Source organism: Oncorhynchus kisutch, linkage group LG28, assembly GCF_002021735.2.
Source record: "Oncorhynchus kisutch isolate 150728-3 linkage group LG28, Okis_V2, whole genome shotgun sequence".
Lineage (NCBI taxonomy): Eukaryota > Metazoa > Chordata > Actinopteri > Salmoniformes > Salmonidae > Oncorhynchus > Oncorhynchus kisutch.
The window spans coordinates 46,264,239-46,290,107 of NC_034201.2; the positions used below are offsets into that span (position 1 = coordinate 46,264,239).

Genomic DNA, 25,869 nt, shown 5'->3' on the forward strand with positions numbered 1-25,869 from the left:
CATTGTATATAGACTTGTTTATACTGCATTATTGACTGTATGTTTGTTTTATTCCATGTGTAACTCTGTGTCGTTGTATCTGTCGAACTGCTTTGCTTTATCTTGGCCAGGTCGCAATTGTAAATGAGAACTTGTTCTCAACTTGCCTACCTGGTTAAATAAAGGGGAAATACAATTTAAAAAAATTCACTTTCAGTGTGTAAACAATCGGCAAAAACTGTCAGGGTGACGTCATAGAGAAATGGAAACGGAGCATAACAGAGATTGTAGGCTGTGTTATTATTGACGGACTACCTAGCATTACTGATGTCATTGAGGAATGGAAACGGAGCATAACAGAGATTGTAGGCTGTGTTATTATTGACGGACTACCTAGCATTACTGACGTCATTGAGGAATGGAAACGGAGCATAACAGAGATTGTAGGCTGTGTTATTATTGGCGGACTACCTAGCATTACTGACGTCATTGAGGAATGGAAACGGAGCATAACAGAGATTGTAGGCTGTGTTATTATTGGCGGACTGCCTAGCATTACTGACGTCATTGAGGAATGGAAACGGAGCATAACAGAGATTGTAGGCTGTGTTATTATTGGCGGACTACCTAGCATTACTGACATCATTGAGGAATGGAAACGGAGCATAACAGAGATTGTAGGCTGTGTTATTATTGGCGGACTACCTAGCATTACTGATGTCATTGAGGAATGGAAACGGAGCATAACAGAGATTGTAGGCTGTGTTATTATTGGCGGACTACCTAGCATTACTGATGTCATTGAGGAATGGAAACGGAGCATAACAGAGATTGTAGGCTGTGTTATTATTGGCGGACTACCTAGCATTACTGACGTCATTGAGGAATGGAAATGGAGCATAACAGAGATTGTAGGCTGTGTTATTATTGGCGGACTACCTAGCATTACTGACGTCATTGAGGAATGGAAACGGAGCATAACAGAGATTGTAGGCTGTGTTATTATTGGCGGACTACCTAGCATTACTGATGTCATAGAGGAATGGAAACGGAGCATAACAGAGATTGTAGGCTGTGTTATTATTGGCGGACTACCTAGCATTACTGACGTCATTGAGGAATGGAAATGGAGCATAACAGAGATTGTAGGCTGTGTTATTATTGGCGGACTACCTAGCATTACTGACGTCATTGAGGAATGGAAACGGAGCATAACAGAGATTGTAGGCTGTGTTATTATTGGCGGACTACCTAGCATTACTGATGTCATAGAGGAATGGAAATGGAGCATAACAGAGATTGTAGGCTGTGTTATTATTGGCGGACTACCTAGCATTACTGATGTCATTGAGGAATGGAAACGGAGCATAACAGAGATTGTAGGCTGTGTTATTATTGGCGGACTACCTAGCATTACTGATGTCATAGAGGAATGGAAACGGAGCAAAACAGATTTTTTATTTTTTTATTTGACCTTTATTTAACTAGGCAAGTCCGTTAAGAACAAATTATTATTTTTGATGACGGCCTACCAGGGAACAGTGGGTTAACTGCCTTGTTCAGGGGGCAGAACGACAGATTTTTACCTTGTCAGCTCAGGGATTTGATATTGCAACCTTTCGGTTACTAGTCCAACGCTCTAACCACTAGGCTACCTGCCGCCCCAAAGATTTTAGGCTGCGTTCTTTTTGGGAGGACTACCTAGCATTGCTCAGTGCTGCTGCTTGAGGGTGGGCCGGCGGGCGGGCAAGGCCTTGAAGGCTACAATTTTCAAGGTATTTCAAGCAGTGTTGGTATTCGCTTTACACCTGTAAAACCCACGCATGTGAGTGGGTGTGTACTTTGCTTATTCATCAGATGGGAGCGCAGTGTATGGGTGAGTCTGAGCATGTCCTGGTAGAATGGATTACTGGCATGTGGAATGCAGTCCGAGTACTACTGAACCCTGCCATTCACAGAGCAGCTACAGGTGTCCTTACATCCACTCAGGGCAGGGAGGGACAGACCGAACAGGCAAACAGCAGGAATTTCCTCCATAAAGTTTATTGACGTTACAGTACTTCACTATGTGGTGTAGTCAACAAAGACAGTCTGATACTGGGAGGCTGAGTTTGTATCATAGTCAACAAAGACAGTCTGATACTGGGAGGCTGAGTTTGTATCATAGTCAACAAAGACCGTCTGATACTGGGAGGCTGAGTTTGTATCATAGTCAACAAAGACCATCTGATACTGTGAGGCTGAGTTTGTATCATAGTCAACAAAGACAGTCTGATACTGTGAGGCTGAGTTTGTATCATAGTCAACAAAGACAGTCTGATACTGTGAGGCTGAGTTTGTATCATAGTCAACAAAGACCGTCTGATACTGGGAGGCTGAGTTTGTATCATAGTCAACAAAGACAGTCTGATACTGTGAGGCTGAGTTTGTATCATAGTCAACAAAGACCGTCTGATACTGGGAGGCTGAGTTTGTATCATAGTCAACAAAGACAGTCTGATACTGGGAGGCTGAGTTTGTATCATAGTCAACAAAGACAGTCTGATACTGGGAGGCTGAGTTTGTATCATAGTCAACAAAGACAGTCTGATACTGGGAGGCTGAGTTTGTATCATAGTCAACAAAGACAGTCTGATACTGGGAGGCTGAGTTTGTATCATAGTCAACAAAGACCGTCTGATACTGGGAGGCTGAGTTTGTATCATAGTCAACAAAGACAGTCTGATACTGGGAGGCTGAGTTTGTATCATAGTCAACAAAGACAGTCTGATACTGGGAGGCTGAGTTTGTATCATAGTCAACAAATTTATTTATTTATTTTTTTTTATTTTTTTTATTTCACCTTTATTTAACCAGGTAGGCCAGTTGAGAACACCTTTATTTAACCAGGTAGGCCAGTTGAGAACACCTTTATTTAACCAGGTAGGCTAGTTGAGAACAAGTTCTCATTTGCAACTGCGACCTGGCCAAGATAAAGCATAGCAGTGTGAGCATACAACAAAGAGTTACACATGGAGTAAACAATTAACAAGTCAATAACACAGTAGAAAACGAAGGGGGGGTCTATATACAATGTGTGCAAAAGGCATGAGGAGGTAGGCAAATAATTACAATTTTGCAGATTAACACTGGAGTGATAAAAGATCAGATGGTCATGTACAGGTAGAGATATTGGAGTGCAGAAGAGCAGAAAAGTAAATAAATAAAAACAGTACGGGGATGAGGTAGGTGAAAAGGGTGGGCTATTTACCAATAGACTATGTACAGCTGCAGCGATCGGTTAGCTGCTCAGATAGCTGATGTTTGAAGTTGGTGAGGGAGATAAAAGTCTCCAACTTCAGCGATTTTTGCAATTCGTTCCAGTCACAGGCAGCAGAGTACTGGAACGAAAGGCGGCCAAATGAGGTGTTGGCTTTAGGGATGATCAGTGAGATACACCTGCTGGAGCGCGTGCTACGGATGGGTGTTGCCATCGTGACCAGTGAGCTGAGATAAGGCGGAGCTTTACCTAGCATAGACTTGTAGATGACCTGGAGCCAGTGGGTCTGGCGACGAATATGTAGCGAGGGCCAGCCGACTAGAGCATACAAGTCGCAGTGGTGGGTAGTATAAGGTGCTTTAGTGACAAAACGGATGGCACTGTGATAGACTGCATCCAGTTTGCTGAGTAGAGTGTTGGAAGCCATTTTGTAGATGACATCGCCGAAGTCGAGGATCGGTAGGATAGTCAGTTTTACTAGGGTAAGCTTGGCGGCTTGAGTGAAGGAGGCTTTGTTGCGGAATAGAAAGCCGACTCTTGATTTGATTTTCGATTGGAGATGTTTGATATGAGTCTGGAAGGAGAGTTTGCAGTCTAGCCAGACACCTAGGTACTTATAGACGTCCACATATTCTAGGTCGGAACCATCCAGGGTGGTGATGCTAGTCGGGCATGCAGGTGCAGGCAGCGACCGGTTGAAAAGCATGCATTTGGTTTTACTAGCGTTTAAGAGCAGTTGGAGGCCACGGAAGGAGTGTTGTATGGCATTGAAGCTTGTTTGGAGGTTAGATAGCACAGTGTCCAAAGACGGGCCGAAAGTATATAGAATGGTGTCGTCTGCGTAGAGGTGGATCAGGGAATCGCCCGCAGCAAGAGCAACATCATTGATATACACAGAGAAAAGAGTCGGCCCGAGAATTGAACCCTGTGGCACCCCCATAGAGACTGCCAGAGGACCGGACAGCATGCCCTCCGATTTGACACACTGAACTCTGTCTGCAAAGTAATTGGTGAACCAGGCAAGGCAGTCATCCGAAAAACCGAGGCTACTGAGTCTGCCGATAAGAATATGGTGATTGACAGAGTCGAAAGCCTTGGCAAGGTCGATGAAGACGGCTGCACAGTACTGTCTTTTATCGATGGCGGTTATGATGTCATTTAGTACCTTGAGTGTGGCTGAGGTGCACCCATGACCGGCTCGGAAACCAGATTGCACAGCGGAGAAGGTACGGTGGGATTCGAGATGGTCAGTGACCTGTTTGTTGACTTGGCTTTCGAAGACCTTAGATAGGCAGGGCAGGATGGATATAGGTCTGTAACAGTTTGGGTCCAGGGTGTCTCCCCCTTTGAAGAGGGGGATGACTGCGGCAGCTTTCCAATCCTTGGGGATCTCAGACGAGATGAAAGAGAGGTTGAACAGGCTGGTAATAGGGGTTGCGACAATGGTGGCAGATAGTTTCAGAAATAGAGGGTCCAGATTGTCAAGCCCAGCTGATTTGTACGGGTCCAGGTTTTGCAGCTCTTTCAGAACATCTGCTATCTGGATTTGGGTAAAGGAGAACCTGGAGAGGCTTGGGCGAGGAGCTGCGGGGGGGGCGGAGCTGTTGGCCGAGGTTGAAGTAGCCAGGCGGAAGGCATGGCCAGCCGTTGAGAAATGCTTATTGAAGTTTTCGATAATCATGGATTTATCAGTGGTGACCGTGTTACCTAGCCTCAGTGCAGTGGGCAGCTGGGAGGAGGTGCTCTTGTTCTCCATGGACTTCACAGTGTCCCAGAACTTTTTGGAGTTGGAGCTACAGGATGCAAACTTCTGCCTGAAGAAGCTGGCCTTAGCTTTCCTGACTGACTGCGTGTATTGGTTCCGGACTTCCCTGAACAGTTGCATATCACGGGGACTATTCGATGCTATTGCAGTCCGCCACAGGATGTTTTTGTGCTGGTCGAGGGCAGTCAGGTCTGGGGTGAACCAAGGGCTGTATCTGTTCTTAGTTCTGCATTTTTTGAACGGAGCATGCTTATCTAAAATGGTGAGGAAGTTACTTTTAAAGAATGACCAGGCATCCTCAACTGACGGGATGAGGTCAATGTCCTTCCAGGATACCCGGGCCAGGTCGATTAGAAAGGCCTGCTCACAGAAGTGTTTTAGGGAGCGTTTGACAGTGATGAGGGGTGGTCGTTTGACTGCGGCTCCGTAGCGGATACAGGCAATGAGGCAGTGATCGCTGAGATCCTGGTTGAAGACAGCGGAGGTGTATTTGGAGGGCCAGTTGGTCAGGATGACGTCTATGAGGGTGCCCTTGTTTACAGAGTTAGGGTTGTACCTGGTGGGTTCCTTGATGATTTGTGTGAGATTGAGGGCATCTAGCTTAGATTGTAGGACTGGCGGGGTGTTAAGCATATCCCAGTTTAGGTCACCTAACAGAACAAACTCTGAAGCTAGATGGGGGGCGATCAATTCACAAATGGTGTCCAGGGCACAGCTGGGAGCTGAGGGGGGTCGGTAGCAGGCGGCAACCGTGAGAGACTTATTTCTGGAGAGAGTAATTTTCAAAATTAGTAGTTCGAACTGTTTGGGTATGGACCTGGAAAGTATGACATTACTTTGCAGGCCATCTCTGCAGTAAACTGCAACTCCTCCCCCTTTGGCAGTTCTATCTTGACGGAAGATGTTATAGTTGGGTATGGAAATCTCTGAATTTTTGGTGGCCTTCCTGAGCCAGGATTCAGACACAGCAAGGACATCAGGGTTAGCAGAGTGTGCTAAAGCAGTGAGTAAGACAAACTTAGGGAGGAGGCTTCTGATGTTGACATGCATGAAACCAAGGCTTTTTCGAACACAGAAGTCAACAAATGAGGGTGCCTGGGGACATGCAGGGCCTGGGTTTACCTCCACATCACCCGCGGAACAGAGAAGGAGTAGTATGAGGGTGCGGCTAAAGGCTATCAAAACTGGTCGCCTAGAGCGTTGGGGACAGAGAATAAGAGGAGCAGGTTTCTGGGCATGGTAGAATATATTCAGGGCATAATGCGCAGACAGGGGTATGGTGGGGTGCGGGTACAGCGGAGGTAAGCCCAGGCACTGGGTGATGATGAGAGAGGTTGTATCTCTGGACATGCTGGTAGTAATGGGTGAGGTCACCGCATGTGTGGGAGGTGGGACAAAGGAGTTATCAGGGGTATGAAGAGTGGAACTAGGGGCTCCATTGTGAACTAAAACAATGATAACTAACCTGAACAACAGTATACAAGGCATATTGACATTTGAGAGAGACATACAGCGAGGCATACAGTAATCACAGGTGTTGAATTGGGAAAGCTAGCTAAAACAGTAGGTGAGACAACAGCTAATCAGCTAGCACAACAACAGCAGGTAAAATGGCGTAGACTAGGCAACGGGGCCAACAGATAAAACAAACAAGCAGAATGGAGTACCGTGATTTATGGACAGTCCAGCGTGCATCAGCTATGTAGCCAAGAGATCAGTGTCCAGGGGGCTGCGGTGGATGGGGAAGGGAAGCTGGACTGGCGAATGTTATCCAGGTTAAAAAAACGAACAATGACTAAATAGCTTGTAGCTAGTTAGCTGGTTAGCTTCTGGAGGTTCTTGAGTGTGTTCTAAAAATAAATAAAAAATAATAGCGATTCCGTATCACATTGGGTGAGGCAGGTTTCCGGAAGGTATAAACAAATTAAAAGTCAAAAGAGATAGAAAGTAAATATGGGTCCGGTGGGCGTTTGGGACGCGGCGATTCAGGCGGTTAGCAGGCCTGTGCTAACAAGCTAACAGTTTGTAGGCCCGGGCTAGACAAGGTAGCAGTTAGCGGACCGGAGCTGGACAAGCTAGCAGTTAGCAGGCCGAATTAGCAAGCAGGGAGATAGCGAGGGCTAGAGAGTTAGCCTTTGGGGGACGTCGCGATGGGGTGAGTCTGTTTATTCCTCTTCATGCGGTGACATCGATAGGCCGGTCGTGGGCCCGGGTATTGTAGCTCAGGAGTATGCTACGGTGGTAGCGCAGGCCGGGCTAGCTTCAAGCTAAGTGGGTGGAAACGCTAGCCAGGGGTAATCATCCAGGGTTGCAGTTTAGCTAGATAGCTAGTTGTGAAGATCCAGCGTATTTGGAAGCTTAGGTTTAGCAAAATGTTTTTAAAGGGATAGCTATGTAAAAAACGAAAAATATGTAAAAAAACGAAAAATAAACAAAATATAAACAAAATATACAGGGACACGACACGACAGGACGACTTACTGCTACGCCATCTTGGGGCTGGTCAAAGACAGTCTGATACTGGGAGGCTGAGTTTGTATCATAGTCAACAAAGACCGTCTGATACTGGGAGGCTGAGTTTGTATCATAGTCAACAAAGACAGTCTGATACTGGGAGGCTGAGTTTGTATCATAGTCAACAAAGACAGTCTGATACTGGGAGGCTGAGTTTGTATCATAGTCAACAAAGACAGTCTGATACTGGGAGGCTGAGTTTGTATCATAGTCAACAAAGACAGTCTGATACTGGGAGGCTGAGTTTGTATCATAGTCAACAAAGACAGTCTGATACTGGGAGGCTGAGTTTGTATCATAGTCAACAAAGACAGTCTGATACTGGGAGGCTGAGTTTGTATCATAGTCAACAAAGACCGTCTGATACTGGGAGGCTGAGTTTGTATCATAGTCAACAAAGACCGTCTGATACTGGGAGGCTGAGTTTGTATCATAGTCAACAAAGACCGTCTGATACTGGGAGGCTGAGTTAAAAAAAAAATATATTTTTTATAAGATACGTTTAATGCTAGCTGGCAACATACCATGGCTCCTTGCTGCACTCGCATAACTGGTAGTCAGCCTGCCACGCAGTCTCCTCGTGGAGTGCAATATCATCGGCCATGATCGGTGTCCAAAAATGCCGATTACCGATTGTTATGAAAACTTGAAATCGGCCATTCCGATTAATCGGTCGACCTCGAACTGTGATACACTCAGTATCATAGTCAACAAAGACAGCCTCACGGTATCAGTCATTTTCTTCTTCCAGGTTCTTTCTTCCTCACTAAGTCTCTGTACCCTGACCCCCTGACCCCTTACCCCATCTTGGAACAAGGAAACCATTGCTCTCTAAATGTTTTTGTTTGTCTTTTTCAGGACACTGATAGCTCATACCAAATCTCTGGATGTCACTCGACCGGTCACGTTTATCACCGCCAGTAACTTTGCCAGGGACAAGGGGGTGAGACTTCACTGTGTTTCTGTTGTTATGAAGGATTCTTCACAGAACTACTTTCTCAATTTGCTAAGTCCTTGATTCCTCTCCTTCTCCAAACTTTTTGAAAAAGGTCAGAGGTGAACCTCTTCCAAGACGTTTTCAGGGTAGAGGATATGAGGAATCGAGGAAAGACTAACTGAAAAAAAGCCTTTGACTGTGCTTGATGCCAAAATATATATATATAGACATTTATTTTTGAAGGCATACCTATGCCCTGATTCAATCATCCTGGCTCGCTGAGGTGTGACTCTCTGCTGCAGATAACTCTATATATAATGGTTTTACTGCATGTCTGTTCCACTCAGACTTACCAGGCATAGTTTATCAGTGACTAAACTAAGCACAGTTATGACTGTAACATTCCATACATTACTATGGCAATTCAATGCCAATGAAATTGTAGTTGAACACCGTAACACTGTCGTCGTCCCCCCCCCCCCCCCCCCCACAAGGCTCCCTATGTGGATGTGATATGTGTGAACAGTTACTTCTCCTGGTACAGTGACCCAGGTCACCCTGAGGTCATCCCCTACCAGCTCAACACCCAGTTTGAGAACTGGTACAGGAAATACCAGAAACCCATCATCCAGAGTGAATACGGAGCTGATGTGGTTCCGGGAATGCACACGGTGAGTGTTCCAGATCTACTTTGTTGTTCTACGTTCCGTGTCATGTTCTCCACAGGTCAGAAACAGACATTTAAAAAATAAAAAAAAGTTATTGTCAAAAGTAAACAGACCTGTGCTTGTTAAGATTTCAAGGTCTCTCTGAGGCGAATAATAGTCTGGATACCATTTTGTCAAACGTGCTTGAACAAAGACCTCTGTCAAGCACCTACCTAGGCTTGAACACTGGTTAAGTGGTTGAGCTTGAATGATCAATGGAAATAAAATGTTTTTTTTTTTTTACAGGATCCTCCCATGATGTTCACTGAGGAATACCAGAAAATAGTGTTAAAAAAGTACCATGACGTGTTCGACCTGAAGAGGAAGGAGTATGTCATTGGAGAGCTCATCTGGAACTTTGCTGACTTCATGACGGCACAAAGTAAGGAGGAATTCCTGAAAACCTGAAGGACTGGAATAGATTGAAAGTGTCGTTATGACAACCGTTCTTGCAACAACCTACCATTGAAGCTGGTTGTCATGACTTTGCTTGTTTAGCTAATATTATTGACTTGGACTTTTTTCTTTTTTTTTTCTTCTTCTTCTTTACTCAAGTGGCTCGATTCAATCCGTATCGCAGAAGTTCAGCGCTATAGCGCCATTTTTAATTTGATAGTCTCTGCCAACGCTGGAACATTGCCTGAGTTCATGGTGAACTGCATACAGTATGTCGGCTCAACCGTATTACTGCGATGAACTTCCACCATACGGATTGAATGGAGCCTAGAGTAAGGGGAAAGACGGCAGTAGTACGAGGAGTTAGTCGTGTGTCGGTGGTGTAGGAGTTAGTGGTGTAGGAGTTAGTGGTGTAGGAGTTAGTGGTGTAGGAGTTAGTGGTGTAGCGGTAGGAGTTAGTGGTGTAGGAGTTAGTCGTGTGTCGGTGGGGTAGGAGTTAGTGGTGTAGCGGTAGGAGTTAGTGGTGTAGCGGTAGGAGTTAGTGGTGTAGCGGTAGGAGTTAGTCGTGTGTCGGTGGGGTAGGAGTTAGTGGTGTAGCTGTAGGAGTTAGTGGTGTAGCGGTAGGAGTTAGTGGTGTAGCGGTAGGAGTTAGTGGTGTAGCGGTAGGAGTTAGTGGTGTATGAGTTAGTCGTGTGTCGGTGGGGTAGGAGTTAGTGGTGTTGGGGTAGGAGTAGTAGGAGTTAGTGGTGTTGGGGTAGGAGTTAGTGGTGTTGGTAGGAGTTAGTGGTGTTGGGGTAGGAGTTAGTGGTGTTGGGGTAGGAGTTAGTGGTGTATCGGTAGGAGTTAGTGGTGTAGCGGTAGGAGTTAGTGGTGTAGCGGTAGGAGTTAGTGGTGTAGCGGTAGGAGTTAGTGGTGTAGCGGTAGGAGTTAGTGGTGTAGCGGTAGGAGTTAGTGGTGTAGCGGTAGGAGTTAGTGGTGTAGCGGTAGGAGTTAGTGGTGTAGCGGTAGGAGTTAGTGGTGTAGCGGTAGGGGTTAGTAATGTGGGGGTGGGGTAGGAGTTAGTGGTGTAGGGTTAGGAGTTAGTAGTGTGGGGTAGGAGTTAGTAGTGTAGGGGTGGGAGTTAGTAGTGTAGTAGTGGGGTAGGAGTTAGTAGTATGGGGGTGGGGTAGGAGATAGTAGTGTAGGAGTTAGTAGTGTAGGGTAGGAGTTAGTAGTGTAGGGGTCAGTAGTGTAGGGGTGGAAGTTAGTAGTGTAGGAGTGGAAGTTAGTAGTGTAGGGGTGGGGTAGGAGTTAGTAGTGTAGGAGTTAGTGTAGGGGTAGGAGTTAGTAGTGTAGGAGTTAGTAGTGTAGCAGTTAGTAGTGTAGGAGTTAGTAATGTAGGGGTGGGAGTTAGTAGTGTAGGGGTGGGGTAGGAGTTAGTAGTGTAGGAGTTAGTGTAGGGGTAGGAGTTAGTAGTGTAGCAGTTAGTAGTGTAGGAGTTAGTAGTGTGGGGGGTAGGAGTTAGTAGTGTAGGGGTGGGAGTTAGTAGTGTAGGGGTGGGGTAGGAGTTAGTAGTGTAGGAGTAGGGTAGTAGTGTGGGAGTTAGTAGTGTGGGAGTTAGTAGTGTGGGAGTTAGTAGTGTAGGAGTGGGAGTTAGTAGGGTAGGAGTTAGTAGTGTAGGGTGGAAGTTAGTGTAGAAGTTAGTAGTGTTGGGGTGGAAGTTAGTAGTTTAGGAGTTAGTAGTGTAGGGGTGGGAGTTAGTAGGGTAGGAGTTAGTAGTGTAGGGGTAGGAGTTAGTAGTGTAGGGGTAGGAGTTAGTAGGGTAGGGGGGGAGTTAGTAGTGTAGGGGTGGAAGTTAGTAGTGTAGGAGTGGAAGTTAGTAGTGTAGGAGTTAGTAATGTAGGGGTGGGAGTTAGTAGTGTGGGGTAGGGGTTAGTAGTGTAGGAGTTAGTGTAGGGGTAGGAGTTAGTAGTGTAGGGGTGGGGTAGGGGTTAGTAGTGTAGGAGTTAGTGTAGGGGTAGGAGTTAGTAGTGTAGGGGTGGTTTATTAGTTAGTAGTGTAGGGGTGGTTTAGGAGTCAGTAGTGTAGGGGTGGTTTACGAGTTAGTAGTGTAGGGGTGGGAGTTAGTAGTGTAGGAGTTAGTAGTGTAGGGGTGGGAGTTAGTAGTGTAGGAGTTAGTAGTGTAGGAGTTAGTAGTGTAGGAGTTAGTAGTGTAGGAGTTAGTAGTGTAGGGGTGGGAGTTAGTAGTGTAGGGGTGGGAGTTAGTAGTGTAGGGTGGGAGTTAGTAGTGTAGGGGTTGGAGTTAGTAGTGTAGAGGTGGAAGTTAGTAGTGTAGGAGTTAGTACTGTAGGAGTTAGTAGTGTAGGGGTGGTTTAGGAGTTAGTAGTGTAGGGGTGGAAGTTAGTAGGGTAGGAGTTAGTACTGTAGGAGTTAGTAGTGTAGGGGTGGTTTAGGAGTTAGTAGTGTAGGGGTGGGAGTTAGTAGTGTAGTGTAGGGGTGGAAGTTAGTACTGTAGGAGTTAGTACTGTAGGAGTTAGTACTGTAGGAGTTAGTAGTGTAGGAGTTAGTAGTGTAGGAGTTAGTAGTGTAGGAGTTAGTAGTGTAGGAGTTAGTAGTGTAGGAGTTAGTAGTGTAGGGGTAGGAGTTAGTAGTGTAGGAGTTAGTGGTGTTGGGGTGGAAGTTAGTAGTTTAGGAGTTAGTAGTGTAGGGGTGGGAGTTAGTAGGGTAGGAGTTAGTAGTGTAGGGGTAGGAGTTAGTAGGGTAGGGGGGGGAGTTAGTAGTGTAGGGGTGGAAGTTAGTAGTGTAGGAGTGGAAGTTAGTAGTGTAGGAGTTAGTAATGTAGGGGTGGGAGTTAGTAGTGTGGGGTAGGGGCTAGTAGTGTAGGAGTTAGTGTAGGGGTAGTAGTTAGTAGTGTAGGGGTTAGTAGTGTAGGAGTTAGTGAAGGGGTAGGAGTTAGTAGTGTAGGGGTGGTTTAGGAGTTAGTAGTGTAGGGGTGGTTTAGGAGTTAGTAGTGTAGGGGTGGGAGTTAGTAGTGTAGGAGTTAGTAGTGTAGGGGTGGGAGTTAGTAGTTTAGGAGTGGAAGTTAGTAGTTTAGGAGTTAGTAGTGTAGGAGTTAGTAGTGTAGGGGTGGAAGTTAGTAGTGTAGGAGTTAGTACTGTAGGAGTTAGTAGTGTAGGGGTGGTTTAGTAGGGTAGGAGTTAGTACTGTATGAGTGGTTTAGGAGTTAGTAGTGTAGGGGTGGGAGTTAGTAGTGTAGGGGTGGGAGTTAGTAGTGTAGGGGTGGGAGTTAGTAGTGTTGGGGTGGGAGTTAGTAGTGTAGGAGTTAGTAGTGTAGGGGTGGGGTAGGAGTTAGTAGTGTAGGGGTGGAAGTTAGTACTGTAGGAGTTAGTACTGTAGGAGTTAGTAGTGTAGGAGTTAGTAGTATAGGGGTGGGAGTTAGTAGTGTAGGGGTAGGAGTTAGTAGTGTAGGAGTTAGTAGTGTAGGAGTTAGTAGTGTAGGGGTGGGGTGGGAGTTAGTAGTGTAGGGGTGGGAGTTAGTACTATAGGAGTTAGTAGTGTAGGGGTAGGAGTTAGTACTATAGGAGTTAGTAGTGTAGGGGTAGGAGTTAGTGGTGTAGTGGTGGGAGTTAGTAATGTAGGAGTTAGTAGTGTAAGGGTAGGAGTTAGTAATGTAGGAGTTAGTAGTGTGGCGGTGGGGTAGGAGTTAGTAGTGTAGGGTTAGGAGTTAGTAATGTAGGAGTTAGTAGTGTGGTGGTGGGGTAGTGGTAGGAGTTGAAACTAGGCCAGTTCTTGAAAAGGTGCTGATATTGATGTGAATTATATTTAAAGCCCCCAGTGGTTGGTAAGCTCGGAGTCAGCAGGAATGGGTGTGGCACACAAGGAGGGTTTACACCAGGAATAATCAACTAGATTCAGCCGAGGGCCGATTTCTTTCTTGAGCGGATGGTCAGGGGACCGGAACATAATTACAAAATCATTTGTACACTCTAAAAATGACCGCAAGAAGCCCAAACATTTTGACTAAAATATTATAATTTCATACCTTGCTTACATTTTGTATATGATTACATCTCTCTACCATGCGTGGGGTGGGAATACATCAGAACAAATTTCTAAAATGAAAATCACTTGGAGCTGATTTGCTGACGTTTTTACTAGGGCCGGGATGATACCAGTATCGTGGCATGGAAACAAAACGTATAATAAAATATTAATCGAAACACAAAGCCGATATTTTTTTTCTTATTTTTTTTTAAACATTTTTTTTCTCACTTCTTCTTTAAGGAAAACAAACAATCATTATGATGTCATCCAGAGTCACATTTAATTATTTTCCAAGCTATAGCACACCACATTTTATATACAGCAGTTTTTTAAAGGTCATCCTTTGGTTTGCTTCGTGTTTTTAATATTTGCCACGGGGTAAAAAAAAAAAACATTGCAATACTGGTATCGTCCTGGCCTTAGTTTTTTTTAAATTTGATGTCCCAAAAAAATGTAATAATGAATTTTAAGAAATTCCAAGAGCTTCATAAGTAAGTGATCAATACCAAGCCATTTTGCCGTACTAAAAGACCTGTAGGCCTATGCTAGTAATTGTTGATTGATGTCCCATTTGCTTTATGAGCTTGCGAAGTTAACAGTTTGATCTTCTTGATAAACCCAAACTCTTTGGAGCTGCCTATTTATTTATGGAAATCCTCTCTCCTTACAATTTGATGTTTGTTCAGGACCCGAGCCAATAGCTGTACAGCAAATCAACAATCTGTAAGCTAGCTCAGTGGTTTTCAAACTGTTTGACCTGCGGGAAAAAGAGAAGAAGAAAAAACTGTGGGTCAAAAGCTTGCAACAAAAAAGCTGCCCGAATGGATCCTGTCATTACAGCCATAAACGGCAATGTATTTTCAAAACTTAAGATGCAGGTGTAAAACTATTTATTTCTGTATTTTTTTTTTTTGTTGGCGGCTTGTTCTGGAGTCCAGAGCAAGCGGAATCGCACGGCCTGCGGAATCGCGCGGCCTGCGGAATCGCGCGGCCTGCGGAATCGCGCGGCCTGCGGAATCGCGCGGCCTGCGGAATCGCGCGGCCTGCGGAATCGCACGGCCTGCGGAATCGCACGGCCTGCGGAATCGCACGGCCTGCGGAATCGCACGGCCTGCGGAATCGCACGGCCTGCAGAATCACACAGCCTGCATCTATGCAGTGGAGGTTGCAGGATTAGATGGACAGCATGGTCTGTCTGCACATTATCACTTTGGACAGCCTGGTCTCGTAGATGTAACAGTACGGCAAATTAGTATGATATGTTTGGTATGGTCAGTGGTAACGTAAAGTACTTAAGTAAAGTGTATAGTACTTAAGTAAAGTGTAAAGTGTAAAGTACTTAAGTAAAGTGTAAAGTGTAAAGTACTTAAGTAAAGTGTAAAGTACTTAAGTAAAGTGTAAAGTACTTAAGTAAAGTGTAAAGTGTATAGTACTTAAGTACTATACTTGGACTCACTAAACACATGCTTTGTTTGTAGATTATGTCTGTGTGTTGTGCCCCTGGCTATGCATAAATTTAAGAAAAACAAACTGCCATCTGGTTTGGCAATTTTTAAATGATCTGTACTTTTGAGACATAAGTATATTTAGAACAAAATATTTGGACTTTTACTCAAGTAGTATTTTACTGGGTGACTTTCACTTTTACTTGAGTCATATTCTATTAAGGTATCTTTACTACAGTATGACAGTTGGGTACTTTTTTCACCTTCATGAAACTACTTAGCCTACATTTTGAATGCCACCGCAGAAGCTTCAAGGCATCTTCCTAATTAAGTAGCCTAAGTTTCGTTGTTTGGCTACCTCTTCCAATGCATTGTGGGAAAGTGTGCATTGAATTCTAATTCTAGATGAAGAGCTGAAATGAGGAGCATCTTGACATTTTATTAAACCATACTGGATTTTTTGAAATGTTGAGTACTATTATAAACATTCTGTTTTCGCATACTGACAATGCGTCACGTCAAATTGTATTTGTCACATGCGTCAAATACAACAGGTGTACATTTCCTTACAGGGAAATGCTTACTTACAAGCCCTTCACCATAACACTGTATTCAGGACAACAAGTGAATTGCTTTGTCACGTTTTTTTGCAGTTTTACTTTAGTGCCTTGTTGCAAACAGAGTGCATGTTCTGGATATTTTTATTCTGTACAGGCTTCCTCCTTTTCACTCTGTCATTTAGGTTAGTATTGTGGAGTAACTACAATGTGGTTGATCCATCCTCAGTTTCCTCCTATCACAGCCATTCAACTCTATTTTAAAGTCACCATCGGGCCTCATGGTGACATTCCTGAGCGGTTTCCTTCCTCTCCGGCAACTGAGTTAGGAAGGACGTCTGTATCTTTGTAGTGACTGTGTGTATTGATGCACCATCCAAAGTGCAATTAATAACTTCACCATGCGCAAAGGGATATTCAATGTTTAATATGATCTACCAATAGGTTTCCCCCCCTTTGCGAGGCATTGGAAAACCTTCCCGATCTCTGTGGTGGAATCTGTGTTTTTGAAATTCACTGCTCAACTGAGTGACGTTACAGATAATTGTATCTGTGGGGTACAGAGATGAGTCAATGCAACTTATTAAGCACAGTTTTACCCCTGAACTTATTTCAGCTTGCGATTACAAAGGGGTTTAAATACTTTATTGACTCGAAACATGTCAGCTTTTCATTAGTTTTGAGAGAGAGAGAAAAAATGAAAAACATAATTCCGCTTTGACATTATGGGGTATTATGTGTGGGCCAGTGACGTCAAATCTCAATGTAATCCATTTGAAGTGCAAGGTTGTAACACAACAGTGTGGAGAAAGGGGTGTGAATACTTCCTGAAGGCACTGTGTGCTCCAGTCATGTGACTCGAGTGAGTCTACACCTCTGGAATTTGGTGGTGACGAATTTGACGATGGTTCCCTTGTTTGCTTCCCGGGGCGGCAGGTGGTTAGAGTGTTGGACCATTAACCGAAAGGTTGCTAGATCGAATCCCAGAGCTGACAAGGTAAAAGATCTGTCGTACTGCCCCCTGAACAAGGCAGTTAGCCCACTGTTCCTAGGCCCTCATTATAAATAAGAATTTGTTCTTAACTGACTTGTCTTGTTAAATAAAAAAAATTGCTTGTATTCTGTACAGATCTATAGTTTTATCTATACTTTGACGGCTGAAACAAAGGAAATTAACGTGTCTCTCTCACTCTCTCTGTAGCGGTGGCCCGTGTTGTGGGCAACAAGAAGGGAATCTTCAGCCGGCAGAGGCAGCCCAAAGCTGGGGCCTTCCTCCTGAGGGAGAGGTACTGGAGGCTGGCCAATGAGACGGGCCTGCTGCCCCACCTGGTCCAGGTACCCCTGCTACCTGGCTACATATCCCTGACACACCTGGGTCGTATTCATTAGCGCAGAACCCTGCACATTATAACAAAACATTTCTAACGCTTTGCAACCCGAAAACAAAAACAATCATTTCTTATTTGATGAGTCCAGGTAGTCCTCTGTTTGTTCTGTTTTGTGTCTTAACGCCAACCTGTATGGCGCAGACTGCGTGACGACTAGAACGCTATGAAGACACACGGGAACAACGGGATCAATGGCTGTGTTTACACAAGCAGCTCAATTCTGATATTTGTTTCACTAATTAGTCAAATGACCAGATCTGATTTAGTGGAAGAATGATCAGAATTGGGTGTGCCTGTTGTAAACGCACCTATTCCTGTGCGACCCTCTCCTCAGACGTTGCTGACGCCTGGCAGATCTTACAACGCCTGGGGTAGCTATTTTACCTATCCGCTAACCACGTATGTATATAGCAATGTCAGTCAATGGGTGGATTTGGTTATGCGGAGCTGCAGGACAACGGTCTATGGCGCGTGACGTGAACGATCAAAAGCAGTAAGAAGGAGTGTCCCTTCTCAAATCAAACTGTCATCTGCGCTGTTCGGTCATGTTAACTTTTCATTCGGGAAGGCAGATAGTTTTTAAAAAATCAAAAGCAATCACTTTTGCATGTGAAAAACACAGAAATTCCTACTCATTACTCCCATGTCTTTAATCTTTAACCTGTTCCTAAACAAATGCAATCAACTATCACCCGGTGCAAAACACGCCTACCCGGGGCCAGATGAATCAAATGCCCTCATTTGAGACAGTCGAGACAGTCGATGACTTGGTACACAACCATTGGTTACCACTTCTGTCTTGCCACTTTTTTTGTAATTCAGGGGGATCAACCAGTTATATACATGAATGTGAATCATGATGCTGTTCAGTGTAAATAAATGGGAATGTGAAAGAAAGAATATGCATTTTAATTTTTTACCTCGTCGTTTATTTGTATTCATTTTAGGAATCTGAATCAGATTGTGTGATAGAAATGTCAAGGACATATACCAGCGTTACCGTAGACATACAGAAAGTATTCAGACTTTTTCCACATTTGTTACGTTACAGCCTGATTCTAAAATGGACTATGTCGTCTTCTCACCCCCCACCCCCCCCCCCCCCTCATCAATCTACACACACTATCCCGTATGACAAGCAAACCCCGTTTTTTAGGAACCTTTTGTTGAAGCACCTTTGGCAGCGATACAACCTCGAGTCGTCTTTGGTAAGACTCGAGGCTGTAATCCGCTCGCCCACAAGCTTTGGCAGACGTATTTGGGGAGTTTCGGCAAGCTAGCTCGGGGTTAACTCCGTTTATTTTGACATGACTGAGCCGCGAGTTGAGGGACCAATGAAATCCGATACCCTCCATCTCACAAAGATTAGGTCATCCCTTCATTTGAAGCAAGGATAACAACTGTTTAAAATTTAGGCAGACGAGCAATATCCACTGTTGTACGGATGAAGCCTGAGCTGGAATGTTGAAGATAGCTGGCTAGCTTAGAAAACCCTGAGTAGATTTAAGCTTCGTAGTATACCCCCTTCTGTGTAATTTAGTTGCCTAACGTCCTAGATAATGAACTGTAGAGATTCTTCAATATAGCCTTGGTATTACACTTTTGTAAGAGATAAAACCTTATACCGTGCTAACTAGAGGTCGACCGATTAGATTTATACCGATTTATCGGCCTTTTTTTTTTTTTTTTGTAATAATGACAATTATGAATAATGAACACATCAATGAAAAATGGAATTTAGCCTCAAATAAATGAAACATTTGGTTTAAATAATGCAAAAACAGTGTTGGAGAAGAAAGTATAAAGTGCAATATGTGCCATGTAAGAAAGCTAACGTTTAAGTTTCCTTGCTCAGAACATGAGAACATGTGAAAGCTGGTGGTTCCTTTTACATGAGTCTTCAATATTCCCGGTAAGAAGTTTTAGGTTGTAGTTATTATAGGACTATTCTCTCTATAACCATTTGTATTTCATTTACCTTTGACTGTTGGATGTTCTTATAGCACTTATTGCCAGTGTAACAGTATAGCTTCCGTCCCACTCCTCACCTCCTCCCTGGGGGTCGAACCAGGAACACATCGACAACAGCCACCCTCGAAGCAGCGTTACCCATGCAGAGCAAGGGGAACAACTACTCCTAGTCTCAGAGCGAGTGACATTTGAGCGAGTGACGAGCCCTGCTGGCGCCTTCCATCGTTCAGTCAGACTGCTCTCTCAAATCATAGACTTAATTATAATAAACACAGAAATACAGCCTTTGGTCATTAATATGGTCAAATCCGGAAACTATCATTTCGAAAACAAGACGTTTATTCTTTCAGTGAAATACGGAACCGTTCCGTATTTTATCTAACGGGTGGCATCCATAAGTCTAAATATTGCTGTTACATTGCACAACCTTCAATGTTATATCAGAATTATGTAAATTTCTGGCAAATTAGGGCGGCCCAAACTGTTGCATTGCCACTGCGTGCAATGAACGCAAGAGAAATGACACAGTTTTTTCAGTTACATATGTGGTGTAATAATAAGAGTGAGATGCTACAAGAAGAGGCACAAAGGTCACTTCAGATGGGATGTTTTTTTAATGGTAGACCATTTCACATGACAATGACCCCCCCCCCCCCCCTCATTTTTAAAATGGTCACTGTTTAATGTCAACTTTCGCAAACTGTTTTCTCACAAGGTGTAAAGCAAATAAGTGGATTTAATTCGATTCGTTTCTCTGTACCCATTCAACCTACCATTCACGTAATACTTTTATCCATGTATGAATATACAGTCAACTCATTTGGCAAATACAGGAAACAAACGTACAGTATTCCTCCCACAAACAAACTGATGCTGACACATGATTTTCACTTGTCACAGAGAAAAAACTTTACAATCTTGTAATTCAGACACAAGTATAATTTTTTTATTTAATAGCAGAAACAAGTGACCTCTAAACTCTAATGACAGAAATTAAAGATGAACATTTATTGAAAATAAAGTAGACAATGACCGTTTAAATACAAGACAGGGCTTTTCGGTGAGTTTTTTTTTTTTTACCTCTCACGTGGTTTATTCATTACAGAACCCATTTTAAGAACCAAAGCGGGGAGGGATCTAACTGAATTTGTCCAATAGAAACTTGTTTGCGCTTTCCGTTTTTGAAAAAAAAGTATTAGCGAAAGAATCTGCATGTTTACACCCCTGGTCTCTGATCAGTTAGTGCTCTTACCAACTCCATGGCTGAGCCATGACATTTCCTTTTAAAGTTGGCAAGACGGCAGAAACAGACTGGCACCCAGGCGATCTACAGAGTGCTGTGGGGGGGGTCCAATGATCAGAACTACATGTTTAGAAAGGCAAGCAAGAGAGCCAATCACTGTCACCAGGCTTTATTTTACTGTCTCTTAACTGCGAAAGGCCCAGTGATCCAACAGCAGGCATTTGTTGATGCAGGTGAACATGACTCATGGTTCTAAATCTAGGGACATTTTTAGAATCACTTTCTGAACAGGACACACGGATTAAAAATGAGTCTCGGGCTGCATTATACATTTAACTGTATTTCTGTAAGATTTTTGATTAATACGTGTTTTATCTTCTAATTTGACTTGAATAAAAATCAAAACATTTTTTTTTAAATGTGTTGACTCCTTATCTAGCAGGTTAGCGATAGGAAACACATTCAGCGAGCCTTCTTTTAAGAACTTTGACTTAAAGCCAAACCTCCACCCGTACATCTCTGGAACAAGTAACTTTGGGACGATTATCAAATCAAATCAAATCAAATTTGTCACATACACATGGTTAGCAGATGTTAATGCGAGTGTTGCGAAATGATTGTATTACACCTGTTTTAAGTTTGTTGCTCCAACGTTAGGACCTATATGAATGCTGCCAACATGGGCTCTGTGAGTAACCCCTTAGGAAAGTCATAGTGTACAACCAGACTGTAAGTCAAACTCTGGGAGTTGGAGGTTTAGACCTTGTCATCATGCACAAAATGGCATCTCGTCCCAAAGACCTCAGGTGTTCCACTGCTAAAATTTGGGTTGCAACAGGCAATACAGTATTTTTGTGTCAAATACCTTGTGCAGCGCTAGTGAGTTACAATGCAAACCATAAGTACCTCATATTCCATCATGCGTGTACAACTGATGACCTAGCATGGTTTAACAGGAAGCAGTCATTTGCGTCATCAGCCATCTTTGTTAGACCTCGGCCATAAGGAAACAATGGCTCCTTTATTAGGAAATCGCCAACTGGTATAATTTTTTTATTTTTTAAGTGACAGTGTTTGAGTGCCCATCGAAAACAGTATCAATGAGATTGTTCACGTGAGCCAGGGGATGTTCCACTGTCCATGAATAGTAACTTACACATCAGGTTTGAAGGGCTTCAACCTGATCTATCGGCTATTCTGCTTCGCGATGATCCAACTGCCTTGGGTTTGTAATCACACACTTGGCCAATACTGAGAGGTTTCCTTCCCCCAAAAAAACTGTAGCTACAGTGCTAGTTGTTCCACAGAGAGAGACTGAACCTTACTACTTAAAAAAAAAAAAAAATCGGCAACCTTAACCTACAAAATGCCTAACTGAATGGCTGGCCTACTACTACCACCCTTGAGCTGACAGACGATCACTGTTTGGCAGCCTGTGCTACCGTATCATTGCGCTATACACAAGGGAGACGCCAATGGCCTTATGTATACAATTTAGTAAATACAAAACAAAAAAAGCAATGGGTTTGTAACAATGGTGAGACAATGAGAAAAAAATAAAAGTGAAACATTTACATATACCCCTCCAATCAATAAAGGGAATGCACGTCTCATTTACATATACCCCTCCAATCAATAAAGGGAATGCACGTCTCATTTACATATACCCCTCCACCCAATAAAGGGAATGCACGTCTCATTTACATATACCCCTCCACCCAATAAAGGGAATGCACGTCTCATTTACATATACCCCCTCCAACCAATAAAGGGAATTCACGTGTCATTTACATATACCCCTCCACCCAATAAAGGGAATGCACGTCTCATTTACATATACCCCTCCAACCAATAAAGGGAATTCACGTGTCATTTACATATACCCCTCCACCCAACCAAAGGGAATCACGTCTCATTTACATATACCCCTCCACCCACCCAATAAAGGGAATTCACTTCTCTTTCAGGCACATAAGTCTACATGGATCCCCCAGTGGTACAGTAGTGTGTGTCCAGGAATGCTTTTAACACATAATGACAGGGAAGTTCACGGAGAGAGCAAGATTTCATCTTGGCAGAGAATAAATTAACTAGGGTCATGTACATTAGGCACCAAAGAAGAAGAAACAAAACTGAAATGGGGTACTACCTGGACAATAGATGGGTTGGTTGTTTAGCAACAAAACTAACGGGGTTGTTTGTTAATTAACACAAACTATATTGTCGTCATTGTTTATTGAAAACAATAAGTACATTGTTACAGTCGTTGGTTAAACCAACTGAAACAAGCCACCTACGATTCCCCTCATGGTAGCTTCATGTCATTGTTGCTAGTCATCTGGCCATCCAGAATCACACCGCATTCTGCCCGATTGAAGCACGTGCATTGTTTTCGTGATGTCAGCTAACCAGTCTATAAGAAACGCACATTTTAATTTTCCAGCGCAAAACGTTATGAAAACGTTGCGTTGCCTAATGAACACACCCCCTGCTCTGAAGACTCTTGAGACATATCATAGGCTTTGTGACCTCGGTGAGTTAAAGACTTCTGAGAAAGAAACTTGATTAGTGAACACATGAATCCACGCAAGTCTATGCAGCATGCCTCGCTTGGGGTTGCAGGAAGTTAAGACGTCACACACCGACTGCAAAAACGTCTTCCGACGGAGTTAATTCACCCAGATGACAACTTGACTTCACTTTATTTTTTTTCTTATTTTGTGATTTCTTTCGAAACATTTTTTTAAAAATTATTTATTACTTTTTTAACTTAGTCTATGTCAACACTAAATCACAATCTAACCTGGAAAATTTCTCAGCAGCTATTTACAGAATCAAAAAAACAAAGAAAAACTAAACAATTCTGACTGATTTCCACACAGTTGCTCACAGTCTCCCATGTTTATATAAGTGGTACTATCAAGACACAAAAAAAAACTGCTGTAAAGTGTAAACATTGAGAGAGAAAAAAAAATAATAATATTCTGTATGCTGTAGGATGTTAGTTAACCTGTTTGGCTCTCATGTTATCCTAGCTATGCTGCCAACTGTACGATTATAAATCTCCACGATCATGCATTTGGTATTCTGACCCATTATTCAGTTCCGCTGAGGTTGTAGTGACGTTGCAGCTAGGCTCCGGAGCCGGTCAGGAACAGGACCTTCTTATCGATTTCAAGTATACACCTTTTAGAAGTCCCAATTTTCCTTCTACGTTCTGGTCCTTTTTTTTGTTCAAGAAGGATGTCCTGTCCTCTCATCTTTCACAGTGAAGTGAACTGGGATTCTACCTTCGCTTTCCTGCTTGTTTATCATGTGTGAGGGTATAAATAAAAACGAAAATGAGAAACGAAGATAATCTCTCCCCCCTCGCCCCGCCCAACCCAACCCCGTTTGAAAATCCTTCCATTTATGCAACAATGAACTTGAGAGATGTCTGGCCCAGACTAGTCATCTTGTTTCTTTATATATATATAAAAACAAGGCATAATAAACAATGTTTTGGAAGCAAGGTCTCCTGGTGGCAAGTTAAAATGTTCTGTTCAAGAGTTCACGTAATTTGTTTAACTTTTTTTTTCTCCCCCCCACCCCCCCCCCCATCTTAGTCCTGTTTGACCGGCAGCTGCTGCTTCCAGGCCTCGTTCAAGTAAACCAGGCGCTTGTAGTTGAGCATAAAGAGAATGAAGCTAAGTGCATATGTGGTGATGTAGATAATGCAGAAGTCCTCGAGGACAAAGTAGAGGATGTAGCCGAGGTAGAGAGAGCCCATCACCGACAGGATGGACGTCGCCATGAGGATCAGGGCAGCCATCGCACTCACGGTGATTCCTGTAACCCGAGAGAGAGAATGAGAGAGAGAGAGCAAATGAGAGAGAGAGAGAATGAGAGAGAGAGCGAATGAGAGAGAGCGAGAGAGAATGAGAGAGAGCGAGAGAGAATGAGAGAGAGAGAGCGAGAGAGAGAGAATGAGAGAGAGAGAGGATGAGAGAGAATGAGAGAGAGACAGAGACAGACAGAGAGAGAGAGAGCAGTGAAGAAATATAAATCACTATGACAAACACTACAATGTGGAAAAGATATATACAAGCGTATTGGATAAATTGGTCACAAAATGCCTGGACCTTGTACTTGAATCAGGGAGGAATAAGTCCGTGCCTTCCTCTGGTGACCTTGTATGATACCAGTCAGCGTTAAGACTTACTCAACACTTAACTGACATATTTATCTTTGCTTACTCATGCTTGACGATTATAATATAAAAAGAAAGAGATTGGACACCTGCTGTCTTTCTGACCTTTAAATCAGACTACCCAGCTGTTGAACGTAACAGGGGGGTATCTGTATGTCTTGGGTATCTGGTCAAAAGTAATACACTATATAGGGAACATGGTGCCATTTGGAACTCAGTGACACATCCACTATGGCTAACTTACAGTGACATCATAAAGGGCAGTATATAGGGAACATGGTGCCGTTTGGAACTCAGTGACACATCCACTATGGCTAACTTACAGTGACATCATAAAGGGCACTATATAGGGAACATGGTGCCATTTGGAACTCAGTGACCCATCAACTATGGCTAACTTACAGTGACATCATAAAGGGCAGTATATAGGGAACTATATAGGGAACATGGTGCCGTTTGGAACTCAGTGACACATCCACTATGGCTAACTTACAGTGACATCATAAAGGGCACTATATAGGGAACATGGTGCCATTTGGAACTCAGTGCACATCCACTATGGCTAACTTACAGTGACATCATAAAGGGCAGTATATAGGGAACTATATAGGGAACATGGTGCCGTTTGGAACTCAGTGACACATCCACTATGGCTAACTTACAGTGACATCATAAAGGGCACTATATAGGGAACATGGTGCCATTTGGAACTCAGTGACCCATCAACTATGGCTAACTTACAGTGACATCATAAAGGGCAGTATATAGGGAACTATATAGGGAACATGGTACCGTTTGGAACTCAGTGACACATCCACTATGGCTAACTTACAGTGACATCATAAAGGGCACTATATAGGGAACATGGTGCCATTTGGAACTCAGTGACCCATCAACTATGGCTAACTTACAGTGACATCATAAAGGGCAGTATATAGGGAACTATATAGGGAACATGGTACCGTTTGGAACTCAGTGACACATCCACTATGGCTAACTTACAGTGACATCATAAAGGGCACTATATAGGGAACATGGTGCCATTTGGAACTCAGTGACCCATCAACTATGGCTAACTTACAGTGACATCATAAAGGGCAGTATATAGGGAACTATATAGGGAACATGGTGCCGTTTGGAACTCAGTGACACATCCACTATGGCTAACTTACAGTGACATCATAAAGGGCAGTATATAGGGAACTATATAGGGAACATGGTGCTGTTTGGAACTCAGTGGCCATCCACTATGGCTAACTTACAGTGACATCATAAAGGGCAGTATATAGGGAACATGGTGCCGTTTGGAACTCAGTGACACATCAACTATGGCTAACGTACAGTGACATCATAAAGTTCAGCCAGAATAAACAGCAAACTAGCTGCATTTACGTAAAGCGGTTTTCTAGTGACATTTATTTGGATACATCCATAATAATGAGCTAATGAGGCGCGATTTCCCCTGGCTTAGAACATGTGCTCTCTCTCATCAGGAC

At 43.5% G+C, this 25,869-nt stretch overlaps 2 protein-coding genes across 3 annotated transcripts in view; both read left to right on the forward strand.

Moving 5' to 3' along the window:
• LOC109873317 (beta-glucuronidase) overlaps positions 1-17,879 on the forward strand; it is a 29,571-nt gene extending 11,692 nt beyond the window's left edge. The window contains exons 10-13 of one of the 2 annotated variants that reach the window (XM_031807641.1): positions 8,376-8,460; positions 8,949-9,125; positions 9,408-9,543; positions 16,784-17,870. In XM_031807641.1, the coding sequence (XP_031663501.1) occupies positions 8,376-8,460; positions 8,949-9,125; positions 9,408-9,543; positions 16,784-16,971 (586 nt within the window). In that variant the 3' untranslated portion in view covers positions 16,972-17,870. Of the gene's footprint in view, positions 1-8,375; positions 8,461-8,948; positions 9,126-9,407; positions 9,544-16,783 lie in introns of both variants that reach the window. The other variant, XM_020464971.2, reaches the window with a different exon arrangement.
• Positions 1,598-8,010, forward strand: LOC116358101 (uncharacterized). The gene is made up of 2 exons (XM_031807642.1): positions 1,598-2,783; positions 7,511-8,010. Exons 1-2 carry the CDS (start codon positions 2,046-2,048, stop codon positions 7,988-7,990), a joined length of 1,218 nt encoding a protein of 405 aa, XP_031663502.1. The 5' UTR covers positions 1,598-2,045; the 3' UTR covers positions 7,991-8,010.
• Positions 17,880-25,869: the final 7,990 nt, after the last annotated feature.